Source organism: Xenopus laevis, chromosome 6L (genome assembly GCF_017654675.1).
Source record: "Xenopus laevis strain J_2021 chromosome 6L, Xenopus_laevis_v10.1, whole genome shotgun sequence".
Lineage (NCBI taxonomy): Eukaryota > Metazoa > Chordata > Amphibia > Anura > Pipidae > Xenopus > Xenopus laevis.
The window spans coordinates 17,536,329-17,560,161 of NC_054381.1; the positions used below are offsets into that span (position 1 = coordinate 17,536,329).

The window sequence follows — 23,833 nt, forward strand, 5'->3', positions numbered from 1 at the left end:
TAATCGGTTTTGATTTCTTTTTAAAGAATAACCACCAATATCTTTTTTTTAATTTTGTAGTGGATTCAGAGATTTCCTTTTTTGAGATTTATATTACTTGTGAGATGGGAAAAAGTTTTTTCCGCTCTTTTTATTCATTCAAAACCAGTTGGACTGTAGAAATCTATTAACAAGCTAGTTCGTGGGGGGGGGGAGATTTTGAAACAAATTTGTAAATATTTATTTAGAGTTCTTTGATATTTATTGCAAGCGATTAGACAATGGCAATGGAGCAAAAGAGGCATTAATGTAATTTTTTTTTCCATTCAGCATCACCTAACAATCAGACTGGCGCCGTGGCACTTTTGTATTGTGATTTATTGTGTTGAAATAATCCTCATTCCATATTATTTATTGGGAAGTAAGGAAAATGCTCATTTTGGCTTTATTAAAGGCAGTAGGGTGTTGCTGTAGCAGCATGTAAGTATACAAGTGGCGCCATTTTGAATCCAGGATTGGTCATGTTAAACTTAGAGATCTCTGGCTTTATGCATAGGGCAATATATATATTTATATATACATAATGTTATATATGTTTCATCAATCTATTTCTGGGCAGGTTTTGAGCAAACCTGGAGGGAGTGATTTTCTACCTAGACCTATCCACTAGGCCCTATCTTGGGTCATTCTCAATAAGGTGAGACCAAAGCTAAGGGCACACAGGGTGTTTTCTCATTCAGTGTCAGTCATTACAGGAGACCCCAAAACTACCCATGCTTTCTCCCACTGACTTTTGAGGAAGCTCCCTAAAACTGGAGATACCGGCATTATTAAAGCGTGCGCTGAAATATACTTAATAATATTATTGGCGGATAATTTGAGATAACCGTGTACCTTCATTCATGTAGAGACTAAGATTAGTACTTAAAGGGCATGTAAAGTCTAAAATAGAATAATGCTATAAATGCTGTATTTTGTATACTAAACATAAACCTGAATTTACTGCACCACAAGCCTAATCAAACAAATAATTTATGCTTTCAAAGTTGGCTACAGGGGGTCACCATCTTGTAACTTTGTTAAACATCTTTGCAAGACTAAGATTGTGCACATGCTCAGTGTGGTCTGCACTGCTTAGGGATCATCATAAACAAAGCTGCTTGAGTTCTGCATGACTGGGAAGTAAGGCGGGGGCTCCCCCTGCTGTTCATAAGTATGATTGTTTCCCTGCTCAGCAGTTAGGGACTGTCTGACAATTCCTATCCACAGCAGTAAATGAAGGGAGAATTTCACTGCATACAGTCAGGTTTCTTATAAAAACGGTGCACATTTTTTAATTAACATACATTGGAGATAGGTTTCTTTTTCATTAAAGAAAGTAAAAATGGGATTTTATTTTTTTGCCTTAACATGCCCTTTAAGAGGAGACCAGAACCAAAGTGATAGGTCAGTGGCTTACAAATCATTCCTATGATCCCATCTGGTCATTGATTTAGTACACTTACTCTAGAAATTGAAGATGCACTGTAGGTGCAGTAAAAATTCCAGCGCCATATAAAGAATAACAGCAAAATTTCTCTGCATTTGGCACAGAAAGTGTGTGTTTTTTCATAAAGACTCTACAAATGGCACATTGTTTTGTTTCCCTTATATACTTGTACTTGCTCTACTGCTCTCCCCCTGTAATGATGGTCGCTTGTTTAAACAGAGATAAAAAAGCTTTGCATAAACAACCCCTGCCACCTGAGATCTGGGTCAGGCTTTTAAATAAGGGGGCGTTCAATAATACACAGGGCTTATCTGTGTACTGGTAATCTCTGTGGTCTCTTTACCAATCTCCACACTGTTTGGATTGAAATCTTTGGAGTTTCAACCTGGGATGGTCTAATATGACCAGTATTGATGTGCGGGCCAGCCCAAGACCTGCGGGTCTTCACAGGTCACAGACAGGTCTGAGTTGAGCTCTTCTCCTGCTCTCCCCGCCCACGACATAGCACTGCCAGCTTCTGGCGCCTAAATTTATAGACTCATGCCCGCCCCTTTTGTGACATCACCGTGGGACGGGGCTATAAATAGAGGGGGAGCAGTGGGTTGGCAGAAACAGGTTGGAAGGTGACAGGTTAGGGTCAGGTATGGCTCGAGAATTTCTTGACCTGCACACCACTAGAGACCAGGTATCTGACAGGAGGAAGACGGGATTGGGTTTAAGAGACAACGCAATAGTTTGCTCCTAGCCTGTACAGAAAGATATCATGGAACTTGCTGTAACATACTAATTCCCTTGAGCAAACCCCAATAAAGCAGAGAAAATAAAAGATTTCACTGCCTCTTGTATTCAAGCCTGACCTCACTTGTTGGAAAGAAACACCTAACCGTATTTGATGAAGCCAAATATTTCTGTTTTCCTGAAAAAAAAAAGGTATTTCAATGACCAGCAACATCGATTCAAACTTATTCCATCAAGTTCTAACGGAGAAACATTTGATGTGAAATCATTCCAGGAAATGTACTATATCACTGGTAACTGCATGAGAATGAGACTTGTGTTCTTTTCGCTTATTATCCTGTGTCTTATCGACATGGTCGCACATTGGCGAGTCAACTCTGTGAAAAGCTATGAATAAAGATTGTGGCCTGGTTTTGTATACGTCGTAGGTAAGAAAAAAAAACTATTTTACAGAAACACATGAAAACCGCTGGTTTTGGAGCATATCATTACGGACGATACTAACGTCACTTCTCTTTCTAAAGCTGTATTCAGACGTGGAGCGTGGCCACTATGCACATTGTAATTATCCATTGTGGCTGTGTAGTTCTATAACGTTCTGCCATTTTGTACGCTGCTCTTAATAGCAATATGTGTTTAACATTTGTTAATAAATGTATTTAAAAACACTGCAATGCCCGCTTTTTATTTGTTGTCTTAGCACGGCATGGAGGCTCTTGTGATCAAAAAGCTCCAACACGTAGACCCTGTGGGGCATTATGTATGTGCACTTACTGATAGCATAATGCTTTTTCCATGAATTCAGCAAATATTTACAGTAAAAACTCACCATTATAGGAGAACTAAAGCTTAACAGAGAACTAGGCTATTGATACTTTAGCTTCTTTTATGGACTTTCTGTTCTAGACCTGCAGCAGAATACCCTCAAAATGTCCAGTTTTGAGTAGGAAGTTCCCAATGAAGAAACTGGGCTGCCAATCTGCAGGTACCATACACAGGTATCCGGATATCCCGTGTTTTTATCCCACCAACCCAGATGATCAAGCAATTTTTTTCCTTTACCTGTTTCATCCTCCTTTGGAGTGATGTCACTTTCTGTTCATGGTGACATCATTTCTAGCTTTGTGGGTCCCTGGGTCGGATGGTAAGTAAACAAAATGCGGATACTAGTGGGCCTAAGTAGAGGATTTAGCAGGGTGCCCAACTGGACCCACACAGTACTCCTGTGTGGTCTTTGGTAGCAACAATTTGTGCCTCTGAAGTAGCTCCCCATCTCTGGCCTCGGCTGCCGATTTGCGATGACCCCTAAGCTTAGCTTCTCAGCAGCTGCCCAAAGGACACTGAGCATGTGCAGTGCCACTGACACTCAAAAGGCCCAAGATCAGAAGATGGGGAGGTCAACTTTGAAGTCAACAGTTCACTACAGATCCAGGGCTGGTACAGTAAGTACAGTATTTAAAATACTAGCCCTTGGTTTTGGGAATTTTACAGCTCAGTAGAAAGAAAATCGATTTAAATGGGCTGAAATTGTAAACAAATCTAGTCCTTTGCAAGAAGGTATAACAAACAAGGGAAAGTTGTGCTCACAACTAATTTTAAAACCATTAGGCGGGGGTGCAATGAGGCGGTGACCACAAAATACAAATGGACAAATACAAGAGTCCTCTGCACTCAACCCATTATTAGTATATTTAGGACATTGAGAAGTTTTGTGTCTTAATGGCATTTTTTAGTAGCTTATGTATTGATAATGGGTTGAGTGCAGAGGACTCTTGTATTTGTCTTTGTAAGAAGGTTTATATACTTCATGCTGTGACAAGGCTTAATCCAAACAGGTTTTATGGATAATAATACAATGACACACCTACATGTAAATCATGTGCTTCATAAATGGGGTATGTTGAGGTGATGAATATAAATTGTGACAATTCAGGTTACCCGCAAGCCTTGACTTTCATTGTCTAGTTATTCACATTTGTGATAATATTCCATTAATTCGGTATGTTTTTTTTCTGGCTGGTTAATCAGACAGCTAAAGGTGGCCATAGATGCAAAGATCCGCTCGTTTGGCGATGTTGCCAAACGAGCGGATCTTTCCCCGATATGCCATTAACAGGCATGGCTATATCGGGGGTAATCTGATTTTTCGGCCGTATGGCCGAACAATCAGATTACGATGTGCCATGAGCTCCGGCGGGATCGGTCAGGTCAAAATCAAACCTGACCGATCGACCAAACGACCGATCTCCACCGGACGAAAGATGTCGGCACGCCACACACGATCCGAAAATCGTACGAATCCTCGATTCGTATGATCGGATCTGTGTGTCTATGGCCACCTTTAGATATACAGAGAATAGATTGCTTTATTCCTGTATTTTGGAATCCATGTAGCTCTTGATTTGTATGCCCTATTTTCCCCTTTCCTTTTTTCCAATTACCTTCTGTCTTGCATTTCTCCTCTGTTTCACATGAGTTATTCTTAGTGTTGTCCTACTTTGTTATCTTCATTCTTATTAGCTGCTTTGCCTTCCTTCCAGTTTGCTATTATTATTACCCATGTTCTCTTCTTTATTCTGACCTTTAAATGTGACTGTACACCTGCCAAGTTGGTATTTCCAGATCAAATTGGTAGCTTATTGGCCCATGTATATGGCCAACTGTTGGGCCTACTAGACCAATATCTGGTTTGATTTTCCTGTTGGGTCAATGACTGTATTGGCTCGTAGATGTGAACCTCTCCCCCGTGATCTGAATTTACCAATGTTATGATCTGATCTTTGGTCCAAGGATCTCTGGAAATTAACTTCAGTAACTCATCACAAATAACTATATATATGGACTTTTTGCTTTCTTCAACTTTTTTGTTACCTCTTATTGGGTCTTATGTTTATTTTTCTTGCGAGGAAGATAATAATTCCTTTTAGGCACAGAATGCGGTTCTGCACCTTAGAAATATCCAGTTCCTTGTTGTCAAGCTGCAAGATACTCCCACTGTGCATATGCAGTCTCTACAGAGATTGTATTATTAGAAATAAACCTTGTATAACAGCATTGTGTTTGCATTTATATAGGTCGCATCTGCTCACCATGCTCATTGCCCAGGCTCTGGCCATAGGAACTGGAACTGATTCATTTAGTTCTGCTCTGGCAATTCTGAAACCAACTCTTACTCAGTGTTCCATTTGCGTGGTGAGTATGTATGTATATATATATATAGATATAGATATCTCGCCATCCAATTGCGTCAGGTGTATCTTCCTCCTGTGACCTTGAATTCCCCTGAAATCAAGGGGAGACATACTGAAATGGGGGTTAATAAACATGGCAATTAACATTTTTATTAGTCGATTTCAGTTCATCTTTCCTCACAGCAGCTCCCATGAGACAGAACTTCATAATTTCTATCATCAGTCCGGTGATTTTAAGTTCATTGACAGTAAGGAGGCTTGTATTTTGAATACTAAGGATTCAGACAGTTTCTGAATTGAGCAGATGCAATGCTTTGCCCTGGCTGAATCCTGCATTGCACTACTGATAGATTTCCAGCAGGGGGCAAGATATTAAAGATTTTACAGAAGCATTTTGGTTTGAATTGGTGCATATTGTGGGAAAGTATAATATCAGTGGAAATATTTCCAGTAATAAACATAGTTTGAAGGTTTGACGGTCAGTAATATAATGATGTACACCAAGGACTATTCTAGGTATATATATTGCCATACCCTCAGCTATCCTCTTTTAAAAGCACATTGTAAAAATGGGTAAAGTTTGTCCTGGTCAATAAAAACATAAGACCTAGTCAACAGCTCTATCTAATGCAGATGGGATGAAGGGGGTTTTGGGTGTCAGAAGGTTTTGGGCAAATACGTTGGATAGGTTAAACTGGAGTACAAGCTTAGAGTTGGTCTTTGGCCAGGATTCTCTATTGAGCTGCTCTGTATCTTCATCTCAAAACTGGACTCATCACCTTTGGTCCCCTCCATTTTTTTTGGGTGGTAGTCAGATGGTTTGTGTGTTTTAGCCAATTATTTTAGCTAATCAGATTAAAGTGATTGCATAAAATTACTGCTCCTTTTAGACAACCCAACCTGACCTGACAAACCAACCAATGTCCATGCTTCAGTGGGGGATTAGGGTTGCCACCTTTTCTCACCAGTAATACCAGCCTTCCGGGTTGGACGGGGAGGGTGATGATGTCACAGGATGGAGAATTGGGTGGATAGGGCTAGAAAATGGATATGGTATGTGGGTGGGTCTCTTCTTTATAAGGGGTGATTGACTGTGGAAATGGTCAGGTGGGAGGGATTTATAAGGTTTTACAAATATACCCACAGTTTCATTGATGGTAAATTTTTAATTCCGGCCTCAGCCCTGGCTGGTGATTTGCTGTCTAGGCAGGTTAAATGCTGGCCAGGTGGGAACCCTAGTGCGGATCGATTCCCATGATTTTATAGGTAGACACATGGCCACTTTATCAGTAGATAGTATTAGTTTTCATACTGCTAATATAATGAATTTGAAACAACGGTACCACCTGCTGGTCATTTCAGTTGACTGGACACAGATGGCAGAAATTGAAGTTAATGAGGACAATCTTGTTATGGATTATCATACTGCCCAGCCTTCAGACGCAGGACAGAGCTGGAAATGAGACAAACACCGCGTATCATTTTTCAGAGCAACAAAAATAAAAGCTTTTATTTGTTCATTTGAATATAAAACAGGCGTTATCACAGATGTACAAAGCATACTGGTGGTTTAACATACAAGAAGGTTGCTGTCTTTCGCACATAAAAATTTCTCTTTTTTTTTCTCTGTTTTCAGCTGTGGTTGGCTGAGGAAATGAAGTTCTCAAACCAGTCAACACACTCTATGAAATAACGCTGCTAACATTCAACTGATAAGAGAGGGACCATGTTCCCTTGGGTAAAGTGTCAAGCAGAATGAAATCTAGGGTAAAACAAGCACCATGATGAATCTGTTGAGTTTCGTTGGTGTGTGGGTGAATGCTTTGTATGGACTCTGTGCATCCATCTCATCTTATGGGTTTCATCTGACTTCAAAAAAGCACAAGGTCACAAGACAAATATGTTACGAGATCCCATGAATGGTTTATCTACAGTACGTTATCTAAGCAACCGTCCTTTATTGCTGTTTCTTAACCTTGCCAGCACCGATGAGGGCGGAAATGAGTGATGGACACAATACAAGAACGTTTTGAAAACCACCATGGCATCTATACCCTTTTGTTTTGTTGTTGACATAGACTAAATTGGTACATAATTCTGTCTTTGCTATCATAAATATGTCTCTGCTACAACTAGACATGACTGTCCCAGACTTATACCTGAGGTCAGATGCTGGCATATTGGGTCGTCCCCGGTATAAAATGACTGAGCAGGTGGCACGGCTGGTTTTATAGGCTTCCCTCTTTTCCCACCTTCCACTAGACAAACAGCCTCAGGCTTATCACCTCTTGTTCAGCTACGTTATAAGATAATTTCATGAATGTCACAAGAAGAAACATGGCATCACCATTGCAATGCATGATGAGAAGAAACTATTATTATTAATTGACCCGTCCATATGATTTTTGGACCGTGTGTGGACCATCCCATTTTTTGTGCCATGACGATCGGTCATTTAGTTTATCGGACAGATTCGAAGATTTCGGCTAACGATAAGATCTCTGCATGCATTGCCTATCAATGGGAGACTGTCACTACTATTTGTTAGACATAACAATACATACAATTGCGGTCTTTGAATTCATGGCCAGAACATAATCTGATTTATTTTTACTACTTTATTTCATCTGAATGGTTAGTGGTAGGTCGGGAGATCGCACGTCTATGAGCAGCTTTAGTCTCTCTTCAGTCTTCAATTAGGCAATTGTGTGACTACTCCAATTGTGTGACTACTCCATATTACTTTGTAGGTCAGTGCTGTCCAGCTGTTTCCATACCGTTCTTTTTCCGTTCAGTTCTTCCCTATACTACACATTCAAGAGCCAGATTATGATAAAATGATGTTGTCCAAAGAGCTCAGTGGATCTCTGGAGGGCCACAGCCCAGAATTAGATTGCTGCACATCATAGCTGTCCTTTTGGAAAACTGGTAATATTTTATACCCATGCTTCTTAACTGAATAGTTTTAGGCTTGAGAGCCCTAAGAGATCCTCCATGCCATTTTTCTATTCCAAAACCAGCTCAAAGGAATAAGATGATATGGGGCCAACCAACTATTTGCCATTAGCACAAAGATGGATAGAAATACCCCAACACTATCTACCACCACAAAAAATTAATATGGTTATAAAAGAGCTGCTATAATATGCATAAAACTGGTTTTGGGGCTAGCAACCAATCAGATATCTGCTTTCAAGCAGCATGACAGTTAATTAGGTGTGCTTGATCCTTGAGGCCAGGTTTATAATTAATTTTTTTCCAGGTAATTCTGTCAGTACCATCCATCTGCTGTGTGGATATCAAGCATGGTTGTTGAGTTACAGGGACAGGTTTCTGAAATCTAAGCAGCTAGGTATAAAAATATGAACAGAAGAGATGATGTGAACTGCTCTGTTGCTTGCCTCATATGATGCATTCCTCATAAACCTATTACAAAGGCATCATAGTAGTCATCATATATTTAGTTCTAACAGCAATTGGATGCCTACTGGTATATACGTTAAATAGGTCAATGAGAATTTTCCCAGACTGGGGTCCACTAGGGCCTGGTCCCACTGGGACATCCTCTGGTTCTCTGGCAGCTTGCTCGATAAGAAAAAGTCCAACAACTATTGCATGTGATCTCTGTTGCTCTCTCTTTTTTAGATGGTCTCAACATATCCTGGCCAGAAGCATCAAAAATGGGGAAAACACAACCCCTGAGATGAGATTTGGGGTGAGAACATATTCTGTTATATTTTTGGAACCGTGGCTGAACTGACTCATACAGGAATGTTTAAGCTGGACCTGAACAAAAATTGGACCTTCAAGAGGTGCTTGAACGTAACAAACACTGAATTATAGAATTAATGAGCACCAAAACTTGGAGGTAGGTGAATCAAAATGTATTTCCTTCACCAGATGGAGAAAGAGGTTCATCACTTTGCAGACCATCTCCATTTATTTCTTCCACTGCAATGACTTTAACCCCTCCCCCCGCAACTTCTCACCAAACACTAAGATGTGGTGCAAAGTACTGGAGGTTGATGTCAAATCACTCATGTAGACTAATCCTATTTACTAAGGTTTGCCACCTACACTTTGCTTTTCATGCATTCATCCAAAATGCATTGCCCTGCTGTGCAATGTGATGTCCTCCATATGACACCCAAAAATGCAATCTGAGTTTCCAATACAAGCTTTATTAGTAAACCATCCCCAACTTTTAAAAGAAAACCCTGTAGTTCTAAATGAATGTACAATTGCTCAGAATACGAATACTCTTCTAAGCACTTTTGCCATTTACATTCATTATTTCTTTTCTTGGTTTCAAGATACTTGCAAGTCTTTAGACCTGCTGTGCATTTTGGCTGATTGACTACATTCGGCTTAAAATAGATTTTGTGAGAAATGCAGCGTCTTGTGATGTTGCTCTCCTTAAAACTGACCAGTGAAATGTCACGTTACTTTTCTGACTAAATTTAATTTCCAGCCGACTGTATACAGTCGGCAGACAGTTAGGTTAGTGAGTAGAAGAAAGTCTTGTGATGTTGCTCTGCTTACGACTGTCCAGGAAAACATCAGATGACTCTTCCCTTGCTCAACAGCTTTATTTTCTAAGCATTCTTTTCTCACCATCGTAATTTTCTGCTGACTATACAGTCGGGTGGGATTAATAGAAGGTGATGCTCTTCTTTCAAATTCACTATTATAGCAATGTAAAAAATGCCATTATCTTAAAAACTAGAAAAAAATAACATAACTTGCAAAAGTGCTCTGAGCAATTGTATATGCATTTCTTCTGAGGGTTTACATTTCCCTTTATAAATGAAAAGGCTCAGTCTCTTAATTGTGCACTTCAATCTGCATATTCAGGAAAATCTGAACAAAATACTCTGCTGTCTATATTTTTCGGAAAGTCTATTAATATGGGGGCCCCTGTTTAAATCTGCCAAACGGTAATCTGATCGTATTCTCTATAGCCATGTATGCCTGGACGACACACACATTATAAAATTTGTCATTATTTTTCTCTAGGAGACATTAAAAAAAAAAACAATAGTGCATTCAGCCATATGTTTGTCCACCATCACAACCATGGTAATACATCCACTTGCTGGTATCTAGAATAATCTTTTTATAAGGGAAAATCTGCAATCCGCGATTGCACTTCTCAACCAAACACTTGTGAATTCACACTCAGTTATATACACTGGGAGACACCATGCAAGTGACCAGTACTGCATCTTTTAAACAATAAAAAAAAAAATGTTCCCGTCCCTATAACCCTTTGTGAATTTATATATATATATATATATATTTTAATATATATTTGATGTGATACTATCCACTCAAGATAATACAACACTTTGCTTTTTTTATATTAACAAACATTACAAGAGTTATCTTCTTGAATGCTGCATTTTGTTTTATACTTCTAAAGAGATCAAAATAAATTAAACATTTTATACATAATTACATATGAAGAGAAGTTAACTTACTTTAGCTTTTTCTTTTTTTTTTAAAGTTTAGTACAAAGATATTTGCCACAGTCCGTCATATTTATACTATTTTTCCTTAAATTTTGGTTCAATAACCTCTTTATTTTTTGTTTATATTACTCTCTCTCTCTGAGATGAAAGGCAAATTCTAGTGTGCTTATTTGTAGATTGTTCTGCAGAGCAGCTTGGGATTGTACAACGGAGCTGTTATATTCTTGAATAAACATTGGCAGTTTTGGAATTGTAAGTGGTTATAGGATGTACCAACTTTAATTGAAGTCCGTTAAAGAAAATGATACGTTTTTAAACAATGTAAAACTGCTCAAAATGCTCTTCTGAGCACTTTTGCAATTTGCATGAATATTTTTATTTTTGCAGAATCCACAATTTTAGAAAAAATGCATACTATGATAAGGAAATGGAAACAACTTTGTCACCTGCTGGTCAGTTCTTTAGACTGTGATATGGTTGGGAGAATAGGCCAGAAGAACAGAGAACTCCCCTGATGCTGCTCCTCTTGGGTTTCTCATGTCTTTCAAAGAGCAACATGAGAAGATTTCCCTGTTCTTCATCTGATGTTTTCTATTCCCCACATCACAAAGAACAAGGAAATCTTTTGATGTTGCTCTTTGGAAAACGTGAAAAAAGTCATCTTCGTGATATAGTCGGTAGGAAACATCAGAAGAAGAACAGAGTACTCTTCCGATATTGCTCTGCTTAGATGACTTGTTTATGTTTCTCAAAAGAGCAACATCAGAACAGTTCTCTGTTTTTCTTCTATCATTTTCTCTTGACTGCATTCACCATATCACAAAGAACAGGGAACTCTTTTGGTGTTGCTCTTTGAAAGACATGAGAAAAGTCATCTTCGTCATATAGTCGGTAGGCAACATCAGAAGAACAGAGAACTCTTCCGATATTGCTCTACTTAGATAACTTGTTTATGTCTTTCAAAGAGCAACATCAGAACAGTTCTCTGTTTTTCCTCTGACATTTTCCCCTGACTGCATTCACCATATCACAAAGAACAGGGAACTCTTTTGCAAAAGTCATCTTCGTGATGCAGTCGGTAGGAAATATCAGAAGAAGAACAGAGAACTCTTCCGATATTGCTCTGCTTAGATTACTTATTTCTTTCAAAGAGCAACATCAGAACAGTTCTCTGTTTTTCTTCTGACATTTTCCCTTGACTTCATTCACCATATCACAAAGAACAGGGAACTCTTTTGATGCTGATCTTTGAAAGACAGGAGAAAAGTCATCTTTGTGATATAGACGGTAGTAAACATCAGAAGAAGAGCAGAGAACTCTTCTGATATTGCTCTGCTTAGATGACTTGGTTTAGTTCTTTCAAAGAGCAACATCAGAACAGTTCTGTTTTTCTTCTGACATTTTTCCCTGGCTGCATTCACCACATCACAAAGAACAGGGAATTGTTTTGCTGTTGTTCATTGAAAGACATAAGAAAAGTCATCTTTGTGATACAGTCGGTAAGAAATGCCAGAAGAAGACCAGACAACTCTTCTAATGCTGTTCTATTTAGATGACTTTTTTTCATGTCTTTCAAAGAGCAACATCAAAAGAGTTCCCTGTTCTTCTTCTGACGTTTTCTACCGACTATATCACAAAGAAAAGGGAACTCTTCTGATATTGCTCTTTGAAAGACAAGAGAAAAGTCATCTAAGCAGAGCAGAGCAATGTCAGAAGAGTTCCATGTTCTTCATGATACAGTTGGGAGAAAATATTATAAGAACAGGGAACTCATCCGATATTGCTCTGCCTAGATGACTTTTTTATGTCTTTCTAAGAGCAAAATCAGACCAGTTTCCTGATATTTTCTCCTAACTATATCACGGTTGGAAGAACTGATCCGAAGGAGGTGCTGTTGTTTCAATTTTGTTATATAAGCAGTATAAATTTTTCCTATTATCTTGTAATCTGCCATAAAAAACAAATGTGGATTGCACAAAGTGCATAGAAGAGAATTCTAAACAATTTTACATCAATTCTTCATGCAGGATTACATTTCCTTTAAACGGAGCACAGATATAATAATTGGCTGTAAAGTGGGCAATTCCTAGCAACAGAGATGGAGCTCAATTTACAGTCAAGTACCATTCACATGGTAAAGTTCCTTTCTACTGATATCAAAGCAACTATCAATAGATGGAGCAAACAGCTGATAAGTTTCCCCAGCTCCATCTGTACACATGTATATAACTGATCACTGCTTTCTAACGTGGCTTTTTTGTAGAGATATTTTTTTTATATTTCCTGTTCGTACCTTTTGTTCAAAATAACCCGACATCAGAAATGGCTTAATAAAAATGATCTAGAAGATGTTTTCCAACAAACCACAAACCTTAAACCACAGAAAAAACTCTGCCACTGTAAAAGGTTGTTTTGTTAAAAATTAACCTGTCTGAAGTTTTTACATTAATAATAAAAAAACCTTCATAAAATCCATTGCTACTGAAAAAACAGCAACATAAAAACAAACAACGAGGAAAAAAAAAAACAAGGTTCTGCGATTTGCGATTGGCATATTTAAACCAGTTGAGTGGCGCAAAGAAACGCAAAAATTCTGCAGATCTCTGCGGCACTTAGGAGGTTTAACTGAGGCAATACAATACGAGACAGTACCAATAAAGTCTCTCGGTGCTAAAATGTAGTGGTACAAACAAGAAAAAGAAATTTCACATTTTTTGTTTTCTCTGGCCAATTATGAGAAATTGGTAGATTAAAATAATAAAGAAGTTCCATTCTGAGCAAGGCCGTCTCCATATTTGCACCTCCGTTATCTAGTGGACACTGATAAAACAAAACAAAAAAATTTATACATCTAGTGTAAAGTCCATGGAAGCTTTATAGTACAAGACTACATGTTGTAGGCCACATATATAGGATCTAGCTGATCTGCTAAAAACCCATCTCGTAGGTGCATACGCTGTTTCTCTCCACGGGAGTTGATAGGAATGACACCAATGTCCACCACTACGACTACGCCTACGATCAAATAATGTTCCTCCAGGATCACATTAGTAACCAGCGGTACCAGGTCCAAGGCCTCCTGCTCCGACCCGTCTAGTTCGACTACCACCACCAACAAATTCGTCCAGGTGAAAACAGCACTGGTGAGAATGTATAAGAAGAAGCAAATGGTTACTCACTGCACTTTGATGGTTACAGAAAAAAATGATTGACTGATTATTCTGCCTGATATTTCTATTCACTTGGTACATCACACCATCTTTTTAAGCCTTCTTTGGTTTACTTTCCTTACGGCATGTTTCTTTTTTAAGTGTGTGGACTAGGCACCAGCACTACCAAGTCACACTTACCATAGGATGGAAAGTAGAGCTGTAGGGACACAGGTGAACTGAAGGGGATCAAGAGGCTACACCATATGTAATAAAAATCTACTGTACTGTAGTATAAGGATAACTACAATAGTATAATCTGTATTTGGCTCTGCTTAGAGGAACGCATGCTATTATCTAAGGAACGAGACAGAAGTATCTAGTGGAAATAGATCTACAGCAACTGGAGTTTCTTAGTTTTTTTCTTGGAAACGTTTCACCACTCATCCAAATGGCTTCTTCAGTTCAACTTTGGTAGGGAATTCCTGGAATTTAAACCTTTCAAGGCAGTCCAGACACAGACATCCAATCACAATGGTTCAATTGAACTATTCAGATATGTGACTATGAAGATTTTCATTCATCCAGGTCATGGTATATCTAGTAGAAGTAATTCTAAAACAACTGGACTTGCTGAGTAATCATTGAAGACGTTTCACTACTCATCTGAGCAGCTTCTTCAGTATCACTGGTGTGTGGGAAGTCCTTGGTATATAAAATCTTCCACTAATACAATTATTCCACATTATTCTTATAATCCCTTTGTTTCTAGGAGTTGCATAATACTTTGGTAATCCTATCACAGTAACCCCACAGAATTACACCTCTGTGAGTTTCAGATGTCACCTCTCTGAAGGGTTACAATTGCCATTGTGATTGAATAAGTGGAAGAGTTTATATGATGAGGACTTCCCATAAAAGTCAGTTGAACTGAAGAAGCTGCTCGGATGAGTAGTGAAACATCTTCAATTCGATTACTCGGCAAGTCCAGTTGTTTTAGAATTACTTATACTATGTGTCTACAACAAGTTGTAGAAGGAGTTTCAGCTAAGACCTATCTGAAAAGAACATTTAGCTACAGAACTAACACTTACCATTCTGTCACACACTTGTGGGCTCGAATCACTGATGTTTCAATATCAATTGGATGATATCTCATTCCCCGTAATTCCATTGCTTCGTCTAGTGCCCCGACAACATAAAGCGCATCGTGCCGTTCTGGATGAAAGAACAAAAAGGCTTTTAGATGCCAATGGGAGAAAACAAAATATCAGGAGAAATAAAAGACTTTAGTTAAGGATTTCCCATTCTCATTGATGCATACAATAACACTTTTGGAGCCCATGGAATGACTTGGAACAGTCAGGGAGAGGCCATAACATAATCACGACCAATTGGGGACTTTGTTTAGGAAAAAGATCAAAAATCTTGATGAAGCCCTATCACATTGCTGCCTAAATGTGTAAAGGTGGCCACAGACGCACAGATAATATTGTACGAAACAAATTTACATACGATATTCGGTGCGTGTGGTGGAAAAAGAGCCGACCGATATCGGCAGAAGTCTTGGATATCAGTCGGCTCGTCGATCAGCTGGGCGGTAAATTTTGATCAAACATCGGCCATTGTTAGTGCTGAATAGTCAGATACAGGTAGAATTCTATTGTTTCTATCTGTATATCTGACCATTCGCCTCTACACGTGTGTACTGAAACGAACACAAAGATCTTTTCCAAGAAAGATGATAATTGTTAACGTCTATGGCCACCTAACTTGTGCCTCACCAGATCACCCTACGCTTGTTACTAAAAGGTCAGACTACTCAGTCACCCAGATCTCGCCTTAGGTTTCCACTTTTTGTACAATACAGTGGTTGCCTCAGGGAAGCCTGATCATCATAAACTAACAACTGTTTTTGTGATTATTTTCTTTAATATGAGATCATTTTATAAAATTAAAGACCAGTTCAGATCCAGTGGACATCTTGCACCTTTGCTGCAGTTAGTTGCATCTAAAACCACTTTCATTAAAGGTACTTGTCCGAGCTGGGCCAAGCTAGGTGGCCACTTGCGCCCCCTTCCTCGCTCCTTCTCACAAGCATGGCTGCCGGGGACGTCAGTGCGAGAACCCTGATGCTACCGCCACCTCCTGACCTCAGCATCCTGTGTTAAACGCCACAGCATAGTTGTGCTTAAAAAATCGGGTGCAGGCGGCACTCCAAACATTGGAAGTGACTCCAGGCAGAAACATTCTGCGCTACTCTACTTTGGCTGATTTACACGTACATGCAATTGCCTGGGCAAGGACGCATGAATTCTGGGGAAAAACCAGTGCATTGTGTGAAAAAAAACATGGTGACTGTGTCCAAAACTGCACTTTTCTTATTGCGTCAGGGTAAGTGAATGAGCCCAGATCTCTTTATACTTTTTAGCAAGCTATAAAAAAGCACTTACAGTAAAGACTATTATTCATTTTTATAAATTATAGTAATTATGTATTTAATGTAATTAAATACTACAACCACTACTAATTATTATTATAATTACTGCTATTGGTAATAACAATTATAACAGCAATACTAATAATATGTGTTATTACTATAATTATCACTATTGTTCTTATCAGAAGCAGCTTATTGATACTTTGTGCATTTCAGACACTTTATTGTAAGCCCTCAGGATCAACAATAACAAATAGTAATAATAAATTATTGCTGCCCAGCGCCTTACTATGGTTTGGCAGTTTTGCTGTTTAAATATTCATTTGTCTAAGCTTGGGCCAGTTGAACGTGTTCAGATTACAGAAGTCTAAATTTGTTTAGACTAAATTAAAATAAAAACATATTTGCAGCCCAGCAGAGGATTTTATGTATTAAGTCATATAGCTTGTCTGGCATCCAGGCAGTGCAGCTCTGAGACAGACGACGGGACTCTTAGTAACGCTACTACAGGATCATAAAGGGGGAAGCCTTATAGCACTGGTTTCTAATAGTAATAATAAACTATTACACTTATTCGGACTCTGTTAAATGTGTGACTGTGGGATAGCAGGTATAGTAGGGAGAGATGGTGTCTATAGTAACAGTGGATAATAGTCTCTGGGAAGGGAGTGTGACTGTGGGATAGCAGGTATAGTAGGGAGAGATGGTGCCTATAGTAACAGTGGATAATAGTCTCTGGGAAGGGAGTGTGACTGTGGGATAGCAGGTATAGTAGGGAGAGATGGTGTCTATAGTAACAGTGGATAATAGTCTCTGGGAAGGGAGTGTGACTGTGGGATAGCAGGTATAGTAGGGAGAGATGGTGTCTATAGTAACAGTGGATAATAGTCTCTGGGAAGGGAGTGTGACTGTGGGATAGCAGGTATAGTAGGGAGAGATGGTGCCTATAGTAACAGTGGATAATAGTCTCAGGGAAGGGAGTGTGACTGTGGGATAGCAGGTATAGTAGGGAGAGATGGTGCCTATAGTAACAGTGGATAATAGTCTCTGGGAAGGGAGTGTGACTGTGGGATAGCAGGTATAGTAGGGAGAGATGGTGTCTATAGTAACAGTGGATAATAGTCTCTGGGATGGGAGTGTGACTGTGGGATAGCAGGTATAGTAGGGACAGATGGTGTCTATAGTAACAGTGGATAATAGTCTCTGGGAAGGGAGTGTGACTGTGGGATAGCAGGTATAGTAGGGAGAGATGGTGCCTATAGTAACAGTGGGATAATAGTCTCTGGGAAGGGAGTGTGACTGTGGGATAGCAGGTATAGTAGGGAGAGATGGTGCCTATAGTAACAGTGGATAATAGTCTCTGGGAAGGGAGTGTGACTGTGGGATAGCAGGTATAGTAGGGAGAGATGTGTCTATAGTAACAGTGGATAATAGTCTCTGGGAAGGGAGTGTGACTGTGAGATAGCAGGTATAGTAGGGACAGATGGTGTCTATAGTAACAGTGGATAATAGTCTCTGGGAAGGGAGTGTGACTGTGGGATAGCAGGTATAGTAGGGAGAGATGGTGCCTATAGTAACACTGGACCAATAGTCTCTGGGAAGTGACCTATTATAAGCCTTTATACGATACCTCCATTTGCATCTGTGAGCTCTGTCCTCCTTAAGAACCCCAGGTAGCCCGTTCGTGCCCAGACCGTCTGCGTGTCTCCAAAACTGAGCCGAGAGCTGAAATGGTCAGACTGCAGAGACTCATCTCCGTAAATTGTGAAATACCCACTGGCGTTGTGTACACTATGAACCCAAATCTGCAAGAGACCAGAAGAGCTTTTAAAAATTCAATATATATATATATATACACGTTTAAAAAAAATTAATGACACGACATTAGCGGTAGGTGTGGACCATTCTCATGATGCTACTGCTTTTTTCTTCTGTATAAAACTGCAGATACGGGATCATCACAAGTGATTTTGGATGTAAATACTCAGGAGCATGGTGCCATGGTAATAGAGTGTGCAGGGAATAGAATTCATCAACCCAATCTCGCTGATTAATGCTCTGTCAGGAATCAAAGGAGAAGTGAAATCTCTTTCGTAACCACTGCTGAGGGGCCAAAATGACTCTGATTGCTGAACGGCAGACACACGTCGTACTAATTGTTAAATAATGAATAGCGTTTTCCAAAGCATAATCCACTTAATGAACCACATTAAAGGGAAACTAACTAAAATAAACATTTTCCACCGGGCCACAAAAGATAAACATTCCTGGACTTGCATGAGCTGGTTTTCAGAGGCTCAATCATTCCTCGGGGTGTTTTCTTTTATTTGATTCAGAACATGAGCACAGACACCAAAAATGGTTTCTTCCAAGTTTTAAAAAAACAAGAACTACAGCACAGAAGTATTTTGACCCTCACTGCTCCTAATAATGCTGCAGTAAGTGCAACAGCCCCATGAAAAAATTCCACGCAAAACTCGTCAACTCACTGACACCTTGTGCACTGGGCACCTCAATGCGCTCAGGGAATGCTGGGTATCCACATACTTCCAGCCCTGCTAACGGGCAAGTAAAAGATTCCACGAGGTAGAAGGGCAAGGTTCGGTAAAATCGGGTGATAAAGCTCCTAAGCTTAGTTTCTCAACAGCTGCACAGATCACTCAAAAAGATGGCCCTCCAAGATGGCCGAGATCCTTTGGAGAAACCTGAAGGCCTGGGTCATTACTGTTTTAGCCAAACTTCTGGGCTGATACAGTATGTTCCATATATAAAATGCGATTTATTTCTCCTTCAAACATGAGTCAAAGAAAAAATGGTCTATCAAAAGACTGCATTTCAGATGACAACTAAAACAAGTAGTATGGGCATCATCACGCACGTCATCCAGAACAGTAAAGCTGGCCATACACAGGGACATAAGAAATTCCCAAGTTGGACCCTCCAGCACAAGTGAGCAACGTAATTGCCTGTGTATAGGGTACTTGGGACTAGCTCACTTATATCTGCCCATTAAACATCCAGATATTTATCTCGCAAGTGTAAAAGTCCATTGGCCAGTGATGAGATCTTGACGATTTGGTGACCAGAGATCCACATATTTGGTGACCAAGCCTAAGTAGATGAATATCAAAATTCCTGCATTGAGTGAGGTACATGCAGAATACCTGCAAAGTGGTTGGATATTGGGTGGGAAAACCACTATTCCCTAAAAATGCTGGTGGTCCTTAAGTACCTTGCCAGAGTACCGGGCCAATTGCAGGCTTGCATTACCCCCACCTCCCGATGTTGAAAGTACATTTTTCCCTCTGACCTAGGAGTGATGTCACTTCTTCCCACTGATGACATCACTTCTGGTTTACGCAGGTCCCAGGTTGGGTTAAAATACTGGCCAGGTTTGGGTTTGTTCAGGCAGCAGGGGAAGGGCCCTTGATATTGGGCCAGCGGGTCTGCCCAACTGTACCCATGCATATATCCATATCTATGGCCAACTTAACAGGCCATGTACTGACTGGCATTGGTCTGCCGGCTATGGAGCAATGTTCAGGTCAGGAATTCTTTAACCTGCATTGACCTTAATCTACAATTACTCAAGCCACTCTACAAGGGCCAACTAGGCTGCGAGAGTCCAATTTACTTCATACTTATCCAAAACTAGTTTTGGGATAGGCCACAGTTGATATACACACAAATAATTTCTGATTAAGGCACGTTACTGTACTAATTAATTATATCAAAGATTCATTTATAGGACTAAAGAATAACAAAGGTACCAAACAAATGGATAATTACTGAACTCTCCCCAAAAAACCTACTGTTGATGTCGGCTCTTCTCTCCTGTTAATGCAGTGAGTAATAGAGTTGGACGCTCCCTCCCTAGTGAAGCAGAAAGGCTACAGGAATTTGTCACAGGCGATAACAAATTAGAGACTTAATGGGTTCCGTGTACACAGACACATTTGCTCGCTGTTAATTACTTTCGATTGCATTAGAAAGCCAATGCGGCACATTAGGCGGGAGCGAGTGCCTAGTGGGTAATCTTATAAACGAGCAGAGAATGAACAAGCGGCACCAGTATAAACAGATACGGCTCTGTTTAGTTATGCCTGACTGGTGCTCTGTTTTTGTACTCTGGGTTGACAATGTGCATTTCAAATGAGAAATTCTCAGCTTTAACCATTAAAGGGATACTGTTGTCCCAGAGGAGCATTAACCAGGGGCTACTCTACTCTGCTTCTTTATAAAACCAGTGGATATAGGGCTGTATTTGGATCCTGGGGTATGACCCAAAATTGAAAGACAAAGTGGCTCCAGTCACCGGTTGCCTTGGTGATGCCCCCCCCCATTCAACCAGAACAGGCAGAAGGCCATGGAAGGATACAGCACCAGGAGAGGTTGTAGGGCGCCTGGATGTACTACAGGTATGAGATCTGTAATCCAAAAAACTCCATTTTATCCAAATAATCCAACTTTTTTAAAATGATTCCATTTTTCTCTGTAATAATAAAACAGGAGCTTGTACTTGATCCCAACTAAGATATAATTAATCCTTATTGGAAGCAAAACCAGCCTATTGGGTTTATTTAATGTTTACATGATAGACTTAAAGGAGAAAAAAAACCCTTACTAAAAAACCCTACCCCACATAGACCCCCCCTCCATCCTTCCCCCCAGCCTAGCTGCTACCCCGGGCAAATGCCCCTAACTTTTTACTTACCCCTCGGTGCAGATTCAGGGATCGAAGTTCACGGCAGCAATCTTCCGGCGCTTCTGCAACTTCAGTTGATTTTGGCGCATGCGCAGTTGTTGCGAACCGGGAAATTGCTCCAACTGCACATGCGCCGATCCACTGGTCTCATTCTCAGATTACTGAAGACCCGGATGATGGCTGCCGTGAACTCCGATCCCTGAATATGCACCAAGGGGTAAGTAAAAATTTAGGGGAATTTGCCAGGTGTAGCAGCTAGGCTGGGGGGGAGGAGGGAGAGGGTTCTATGTGGGGTGGGGGGGAAGGGTTTTTTTTTAATAAGGGGTTTGTTTCTCCATTAAGGTAGGAAAATTCAAATTATGCGGTCCCAAGCATCCTGAATAATAGATCCCATACCTGTATTGTGTAGCTATATATATAAAATATTTTTATGTGGATAAGGCAAGAATTCTTAATGCCATCTTCCTTTATGTTATCTGCCCAAACCATTTAAAAGCCTGAGAAAGAATAGAACCAGTGGGGCCCAACCAAATTGACTCACCTCTCCGAGATGAGAGTCTCCAAGTGGCCCCTTGGTTTCTGGATTTGCAATAATTATGCGAACGCCTGGGAGGATCTGTTACGAGACAAACAAGGACAATGGTTACACATCCCAGGATGGTATCACTGGTTTAGTTTATTAGATACAGAACAATAAAGGTTCAGATCAATAACATTATATCATTTCACAACTTCATGTTTTATATTCTAATTTGTATTTTGGTTAAAGAGTTTGGTCTTTAAAGCAATCTCCTATAAAGGTCTAACCTGAGACACGGGTGTGCCTAGTGCTCTGGGGTCTACTGGTGCTGGAGTACATAGTGCTGATTTAAAACAGTTGAGTAAACATGGGCCTCCCCTACATATGCCCCTCTCATCAGCCCTACCCTGTTGCCTGTCATCCAGTGAATTCCAAGGAGGATTTGAGGCACCAGGAATTGTCTTACTCTATTATATCATCACAAAAGATCATTACAGAAGCAACATTGCAACAGGTCTTCATTTTATACTTTTATGATTGTCCAATGATTTGCCTTTCACCAGAAAGAAACTCAGAATGCGCTCTAGTTCCTAGGGTCAGTGACCTTGGCAAGTAGAAAACAGATTTATCTTGAGATTAGCTCTTAGTATCTATGATCCCTTACGACTGAGGCCACCATGTTTTTCGTCTCTTATTCTGGCATTCCAATCACAGCCTGGCTGCAAGACTCAATGAGAATCACATATAGATATAAAAGAAAACCAACTGCAAAATCACTTGTAAATGTCAACATAAACCTTAATTGTAAGGGTCAGGGCACACAGGCAGATTCGGGGAGAATAGCCGCCCAGCGGCAAATCTCCTTTTCTTCGGGTTGACTAATATCATCGAACTGTCTCCCCTGCCTTCCCGCAGGCTAAAAAGTAAATCACCGGCAAGATGGCACTCGGAGCTATTCATTTGCCGAAGTTGCCTCATGAGGAAACTTCGGGCGACTTCGGAAAAAATCGCTCCTGCTGGTGATTTACATTTTAGCCGGCAGGGGAGGCAGTTCTGGGAGATTAGTCACCCTGAAGAAGAGGAGATTTGTTGCCGGGCGACTAATCTCCCCGTATCTGCCTGTGTGCCCTAACCCTAAAGTAAACATGCCTGTTAACCCCTACCTAATGCTTCATGATCTGGGACTATTTACCCTTAAACTGTTACTGACAGGTTCCTGATTGGATGAGAACCTACCCCAATCAAAACAAAGTCACCAACAGCTTACTCATTGGGAAAAAAGCACTTTGAAATATGTTGTTTATATATGAGACATAATACTTACTTTTCCTGATTCCATTAGAGGCAAACTGTGTGGTGACCCTCTTTCTACCAATCGGACCCTGGAAGACAGAATATGTATTAGGATATTGTGATTATTAAAGTCATATCTTTCCCATTCTCATACTCAATATACAAGCGTCATTTGGAAGCTACAGTTGTACAATGTGGAAACCCAGCGGGGCATGGGCCATATTTCCATATGTGTTGTCAAACTGTACAAATATTAAGGACGAGGTGGATAACCCTCTACATGACCTTGGGCGGCCCAGTCTAGCTTGCACAGAGAGCTGTTCTAATTCTAACCTAGGGGGTTTCAATATTAAGTCAACTTTTCCTTTACATCATTAGCAAGTAATGGTAAGGAACAAAAGGGCTCCAGAAGTTTTCATGGGGTGCTATGTAGGACATTGGAACTTGAAGCAAGGACAGTGGCCCAAAGGCAATGAGCCCATTGGTGGGCCTCCACTGTCCCAAGAAATATGTTATAGAACTATCCTCAAGCAGGTGAACCTCAATATGATAAAGTAGGCAATGAAGAAAAAGCATGATGATCCCGAGGTGTACCACCCTGGACCACGAGAGAAGATAAACCATAATGACAAACGATAACACCTTTTCCATTAAAGATTCCAACTCTTTATTTAAAAAAGGAACAAAAGAAATGCTATAGAGCTATTCTAATTGAAATAAGAGGTCCATTATCTCTGGGTGTTGCTTCTTTCATAACATATTCAAAAAAACCTGGTGGTGGGCCATGGTCAAATGCCCCCTTTTGCCTTAACCAGGGCCAATGGAAAGAACCACAACCATCCAACTTACTGATACCTG

General features: G+C 40.1%; 1 protein-coding gene across 4 annotated transcripts in view; it reads right to left on the reverse strand.

Moving 5' to 3' along the window:
- Positions 1–6,875: 6,875 nt before the first annotated feature.
- The window catches only part of LOC108718748 (disco-interacting protein 2 homolog C), a 278,249-nt gene continuing 261,291 nt past the window's right edge, over positions 6,876–23,833 (reverse strand). For all 4 annotated transcript variants that reach the window (XM_041565809.1, XM_041565806.1, XM_041565808.1 and 1 more), the window contains 5 exons: positions 23,007–23,064; positions 21,704–21,778; positions 18,088–18,262; positions 15,112–15,235; positions 6,876–14,008 (listed from right to left, as the gene is read on the reverse strand). In XM_041565809.1, coding sequence (XP_041421743.1) covers positions 13,756–14,008; positions 15,112–15,235; positions 18,088–18,262; positions 21,704–21,778; positions 23,007–23,064 — 685 coding nt within the window. In that variant the 3' untranslated portion in view covers positions 6,876–13,755. The remainder of the gene's footprint in view (positions 14,009–15,111; positions 15,236–18,087; positions 18,263–21,703; positions 21,779–23,006; positions 23,065–23,833) is intronic.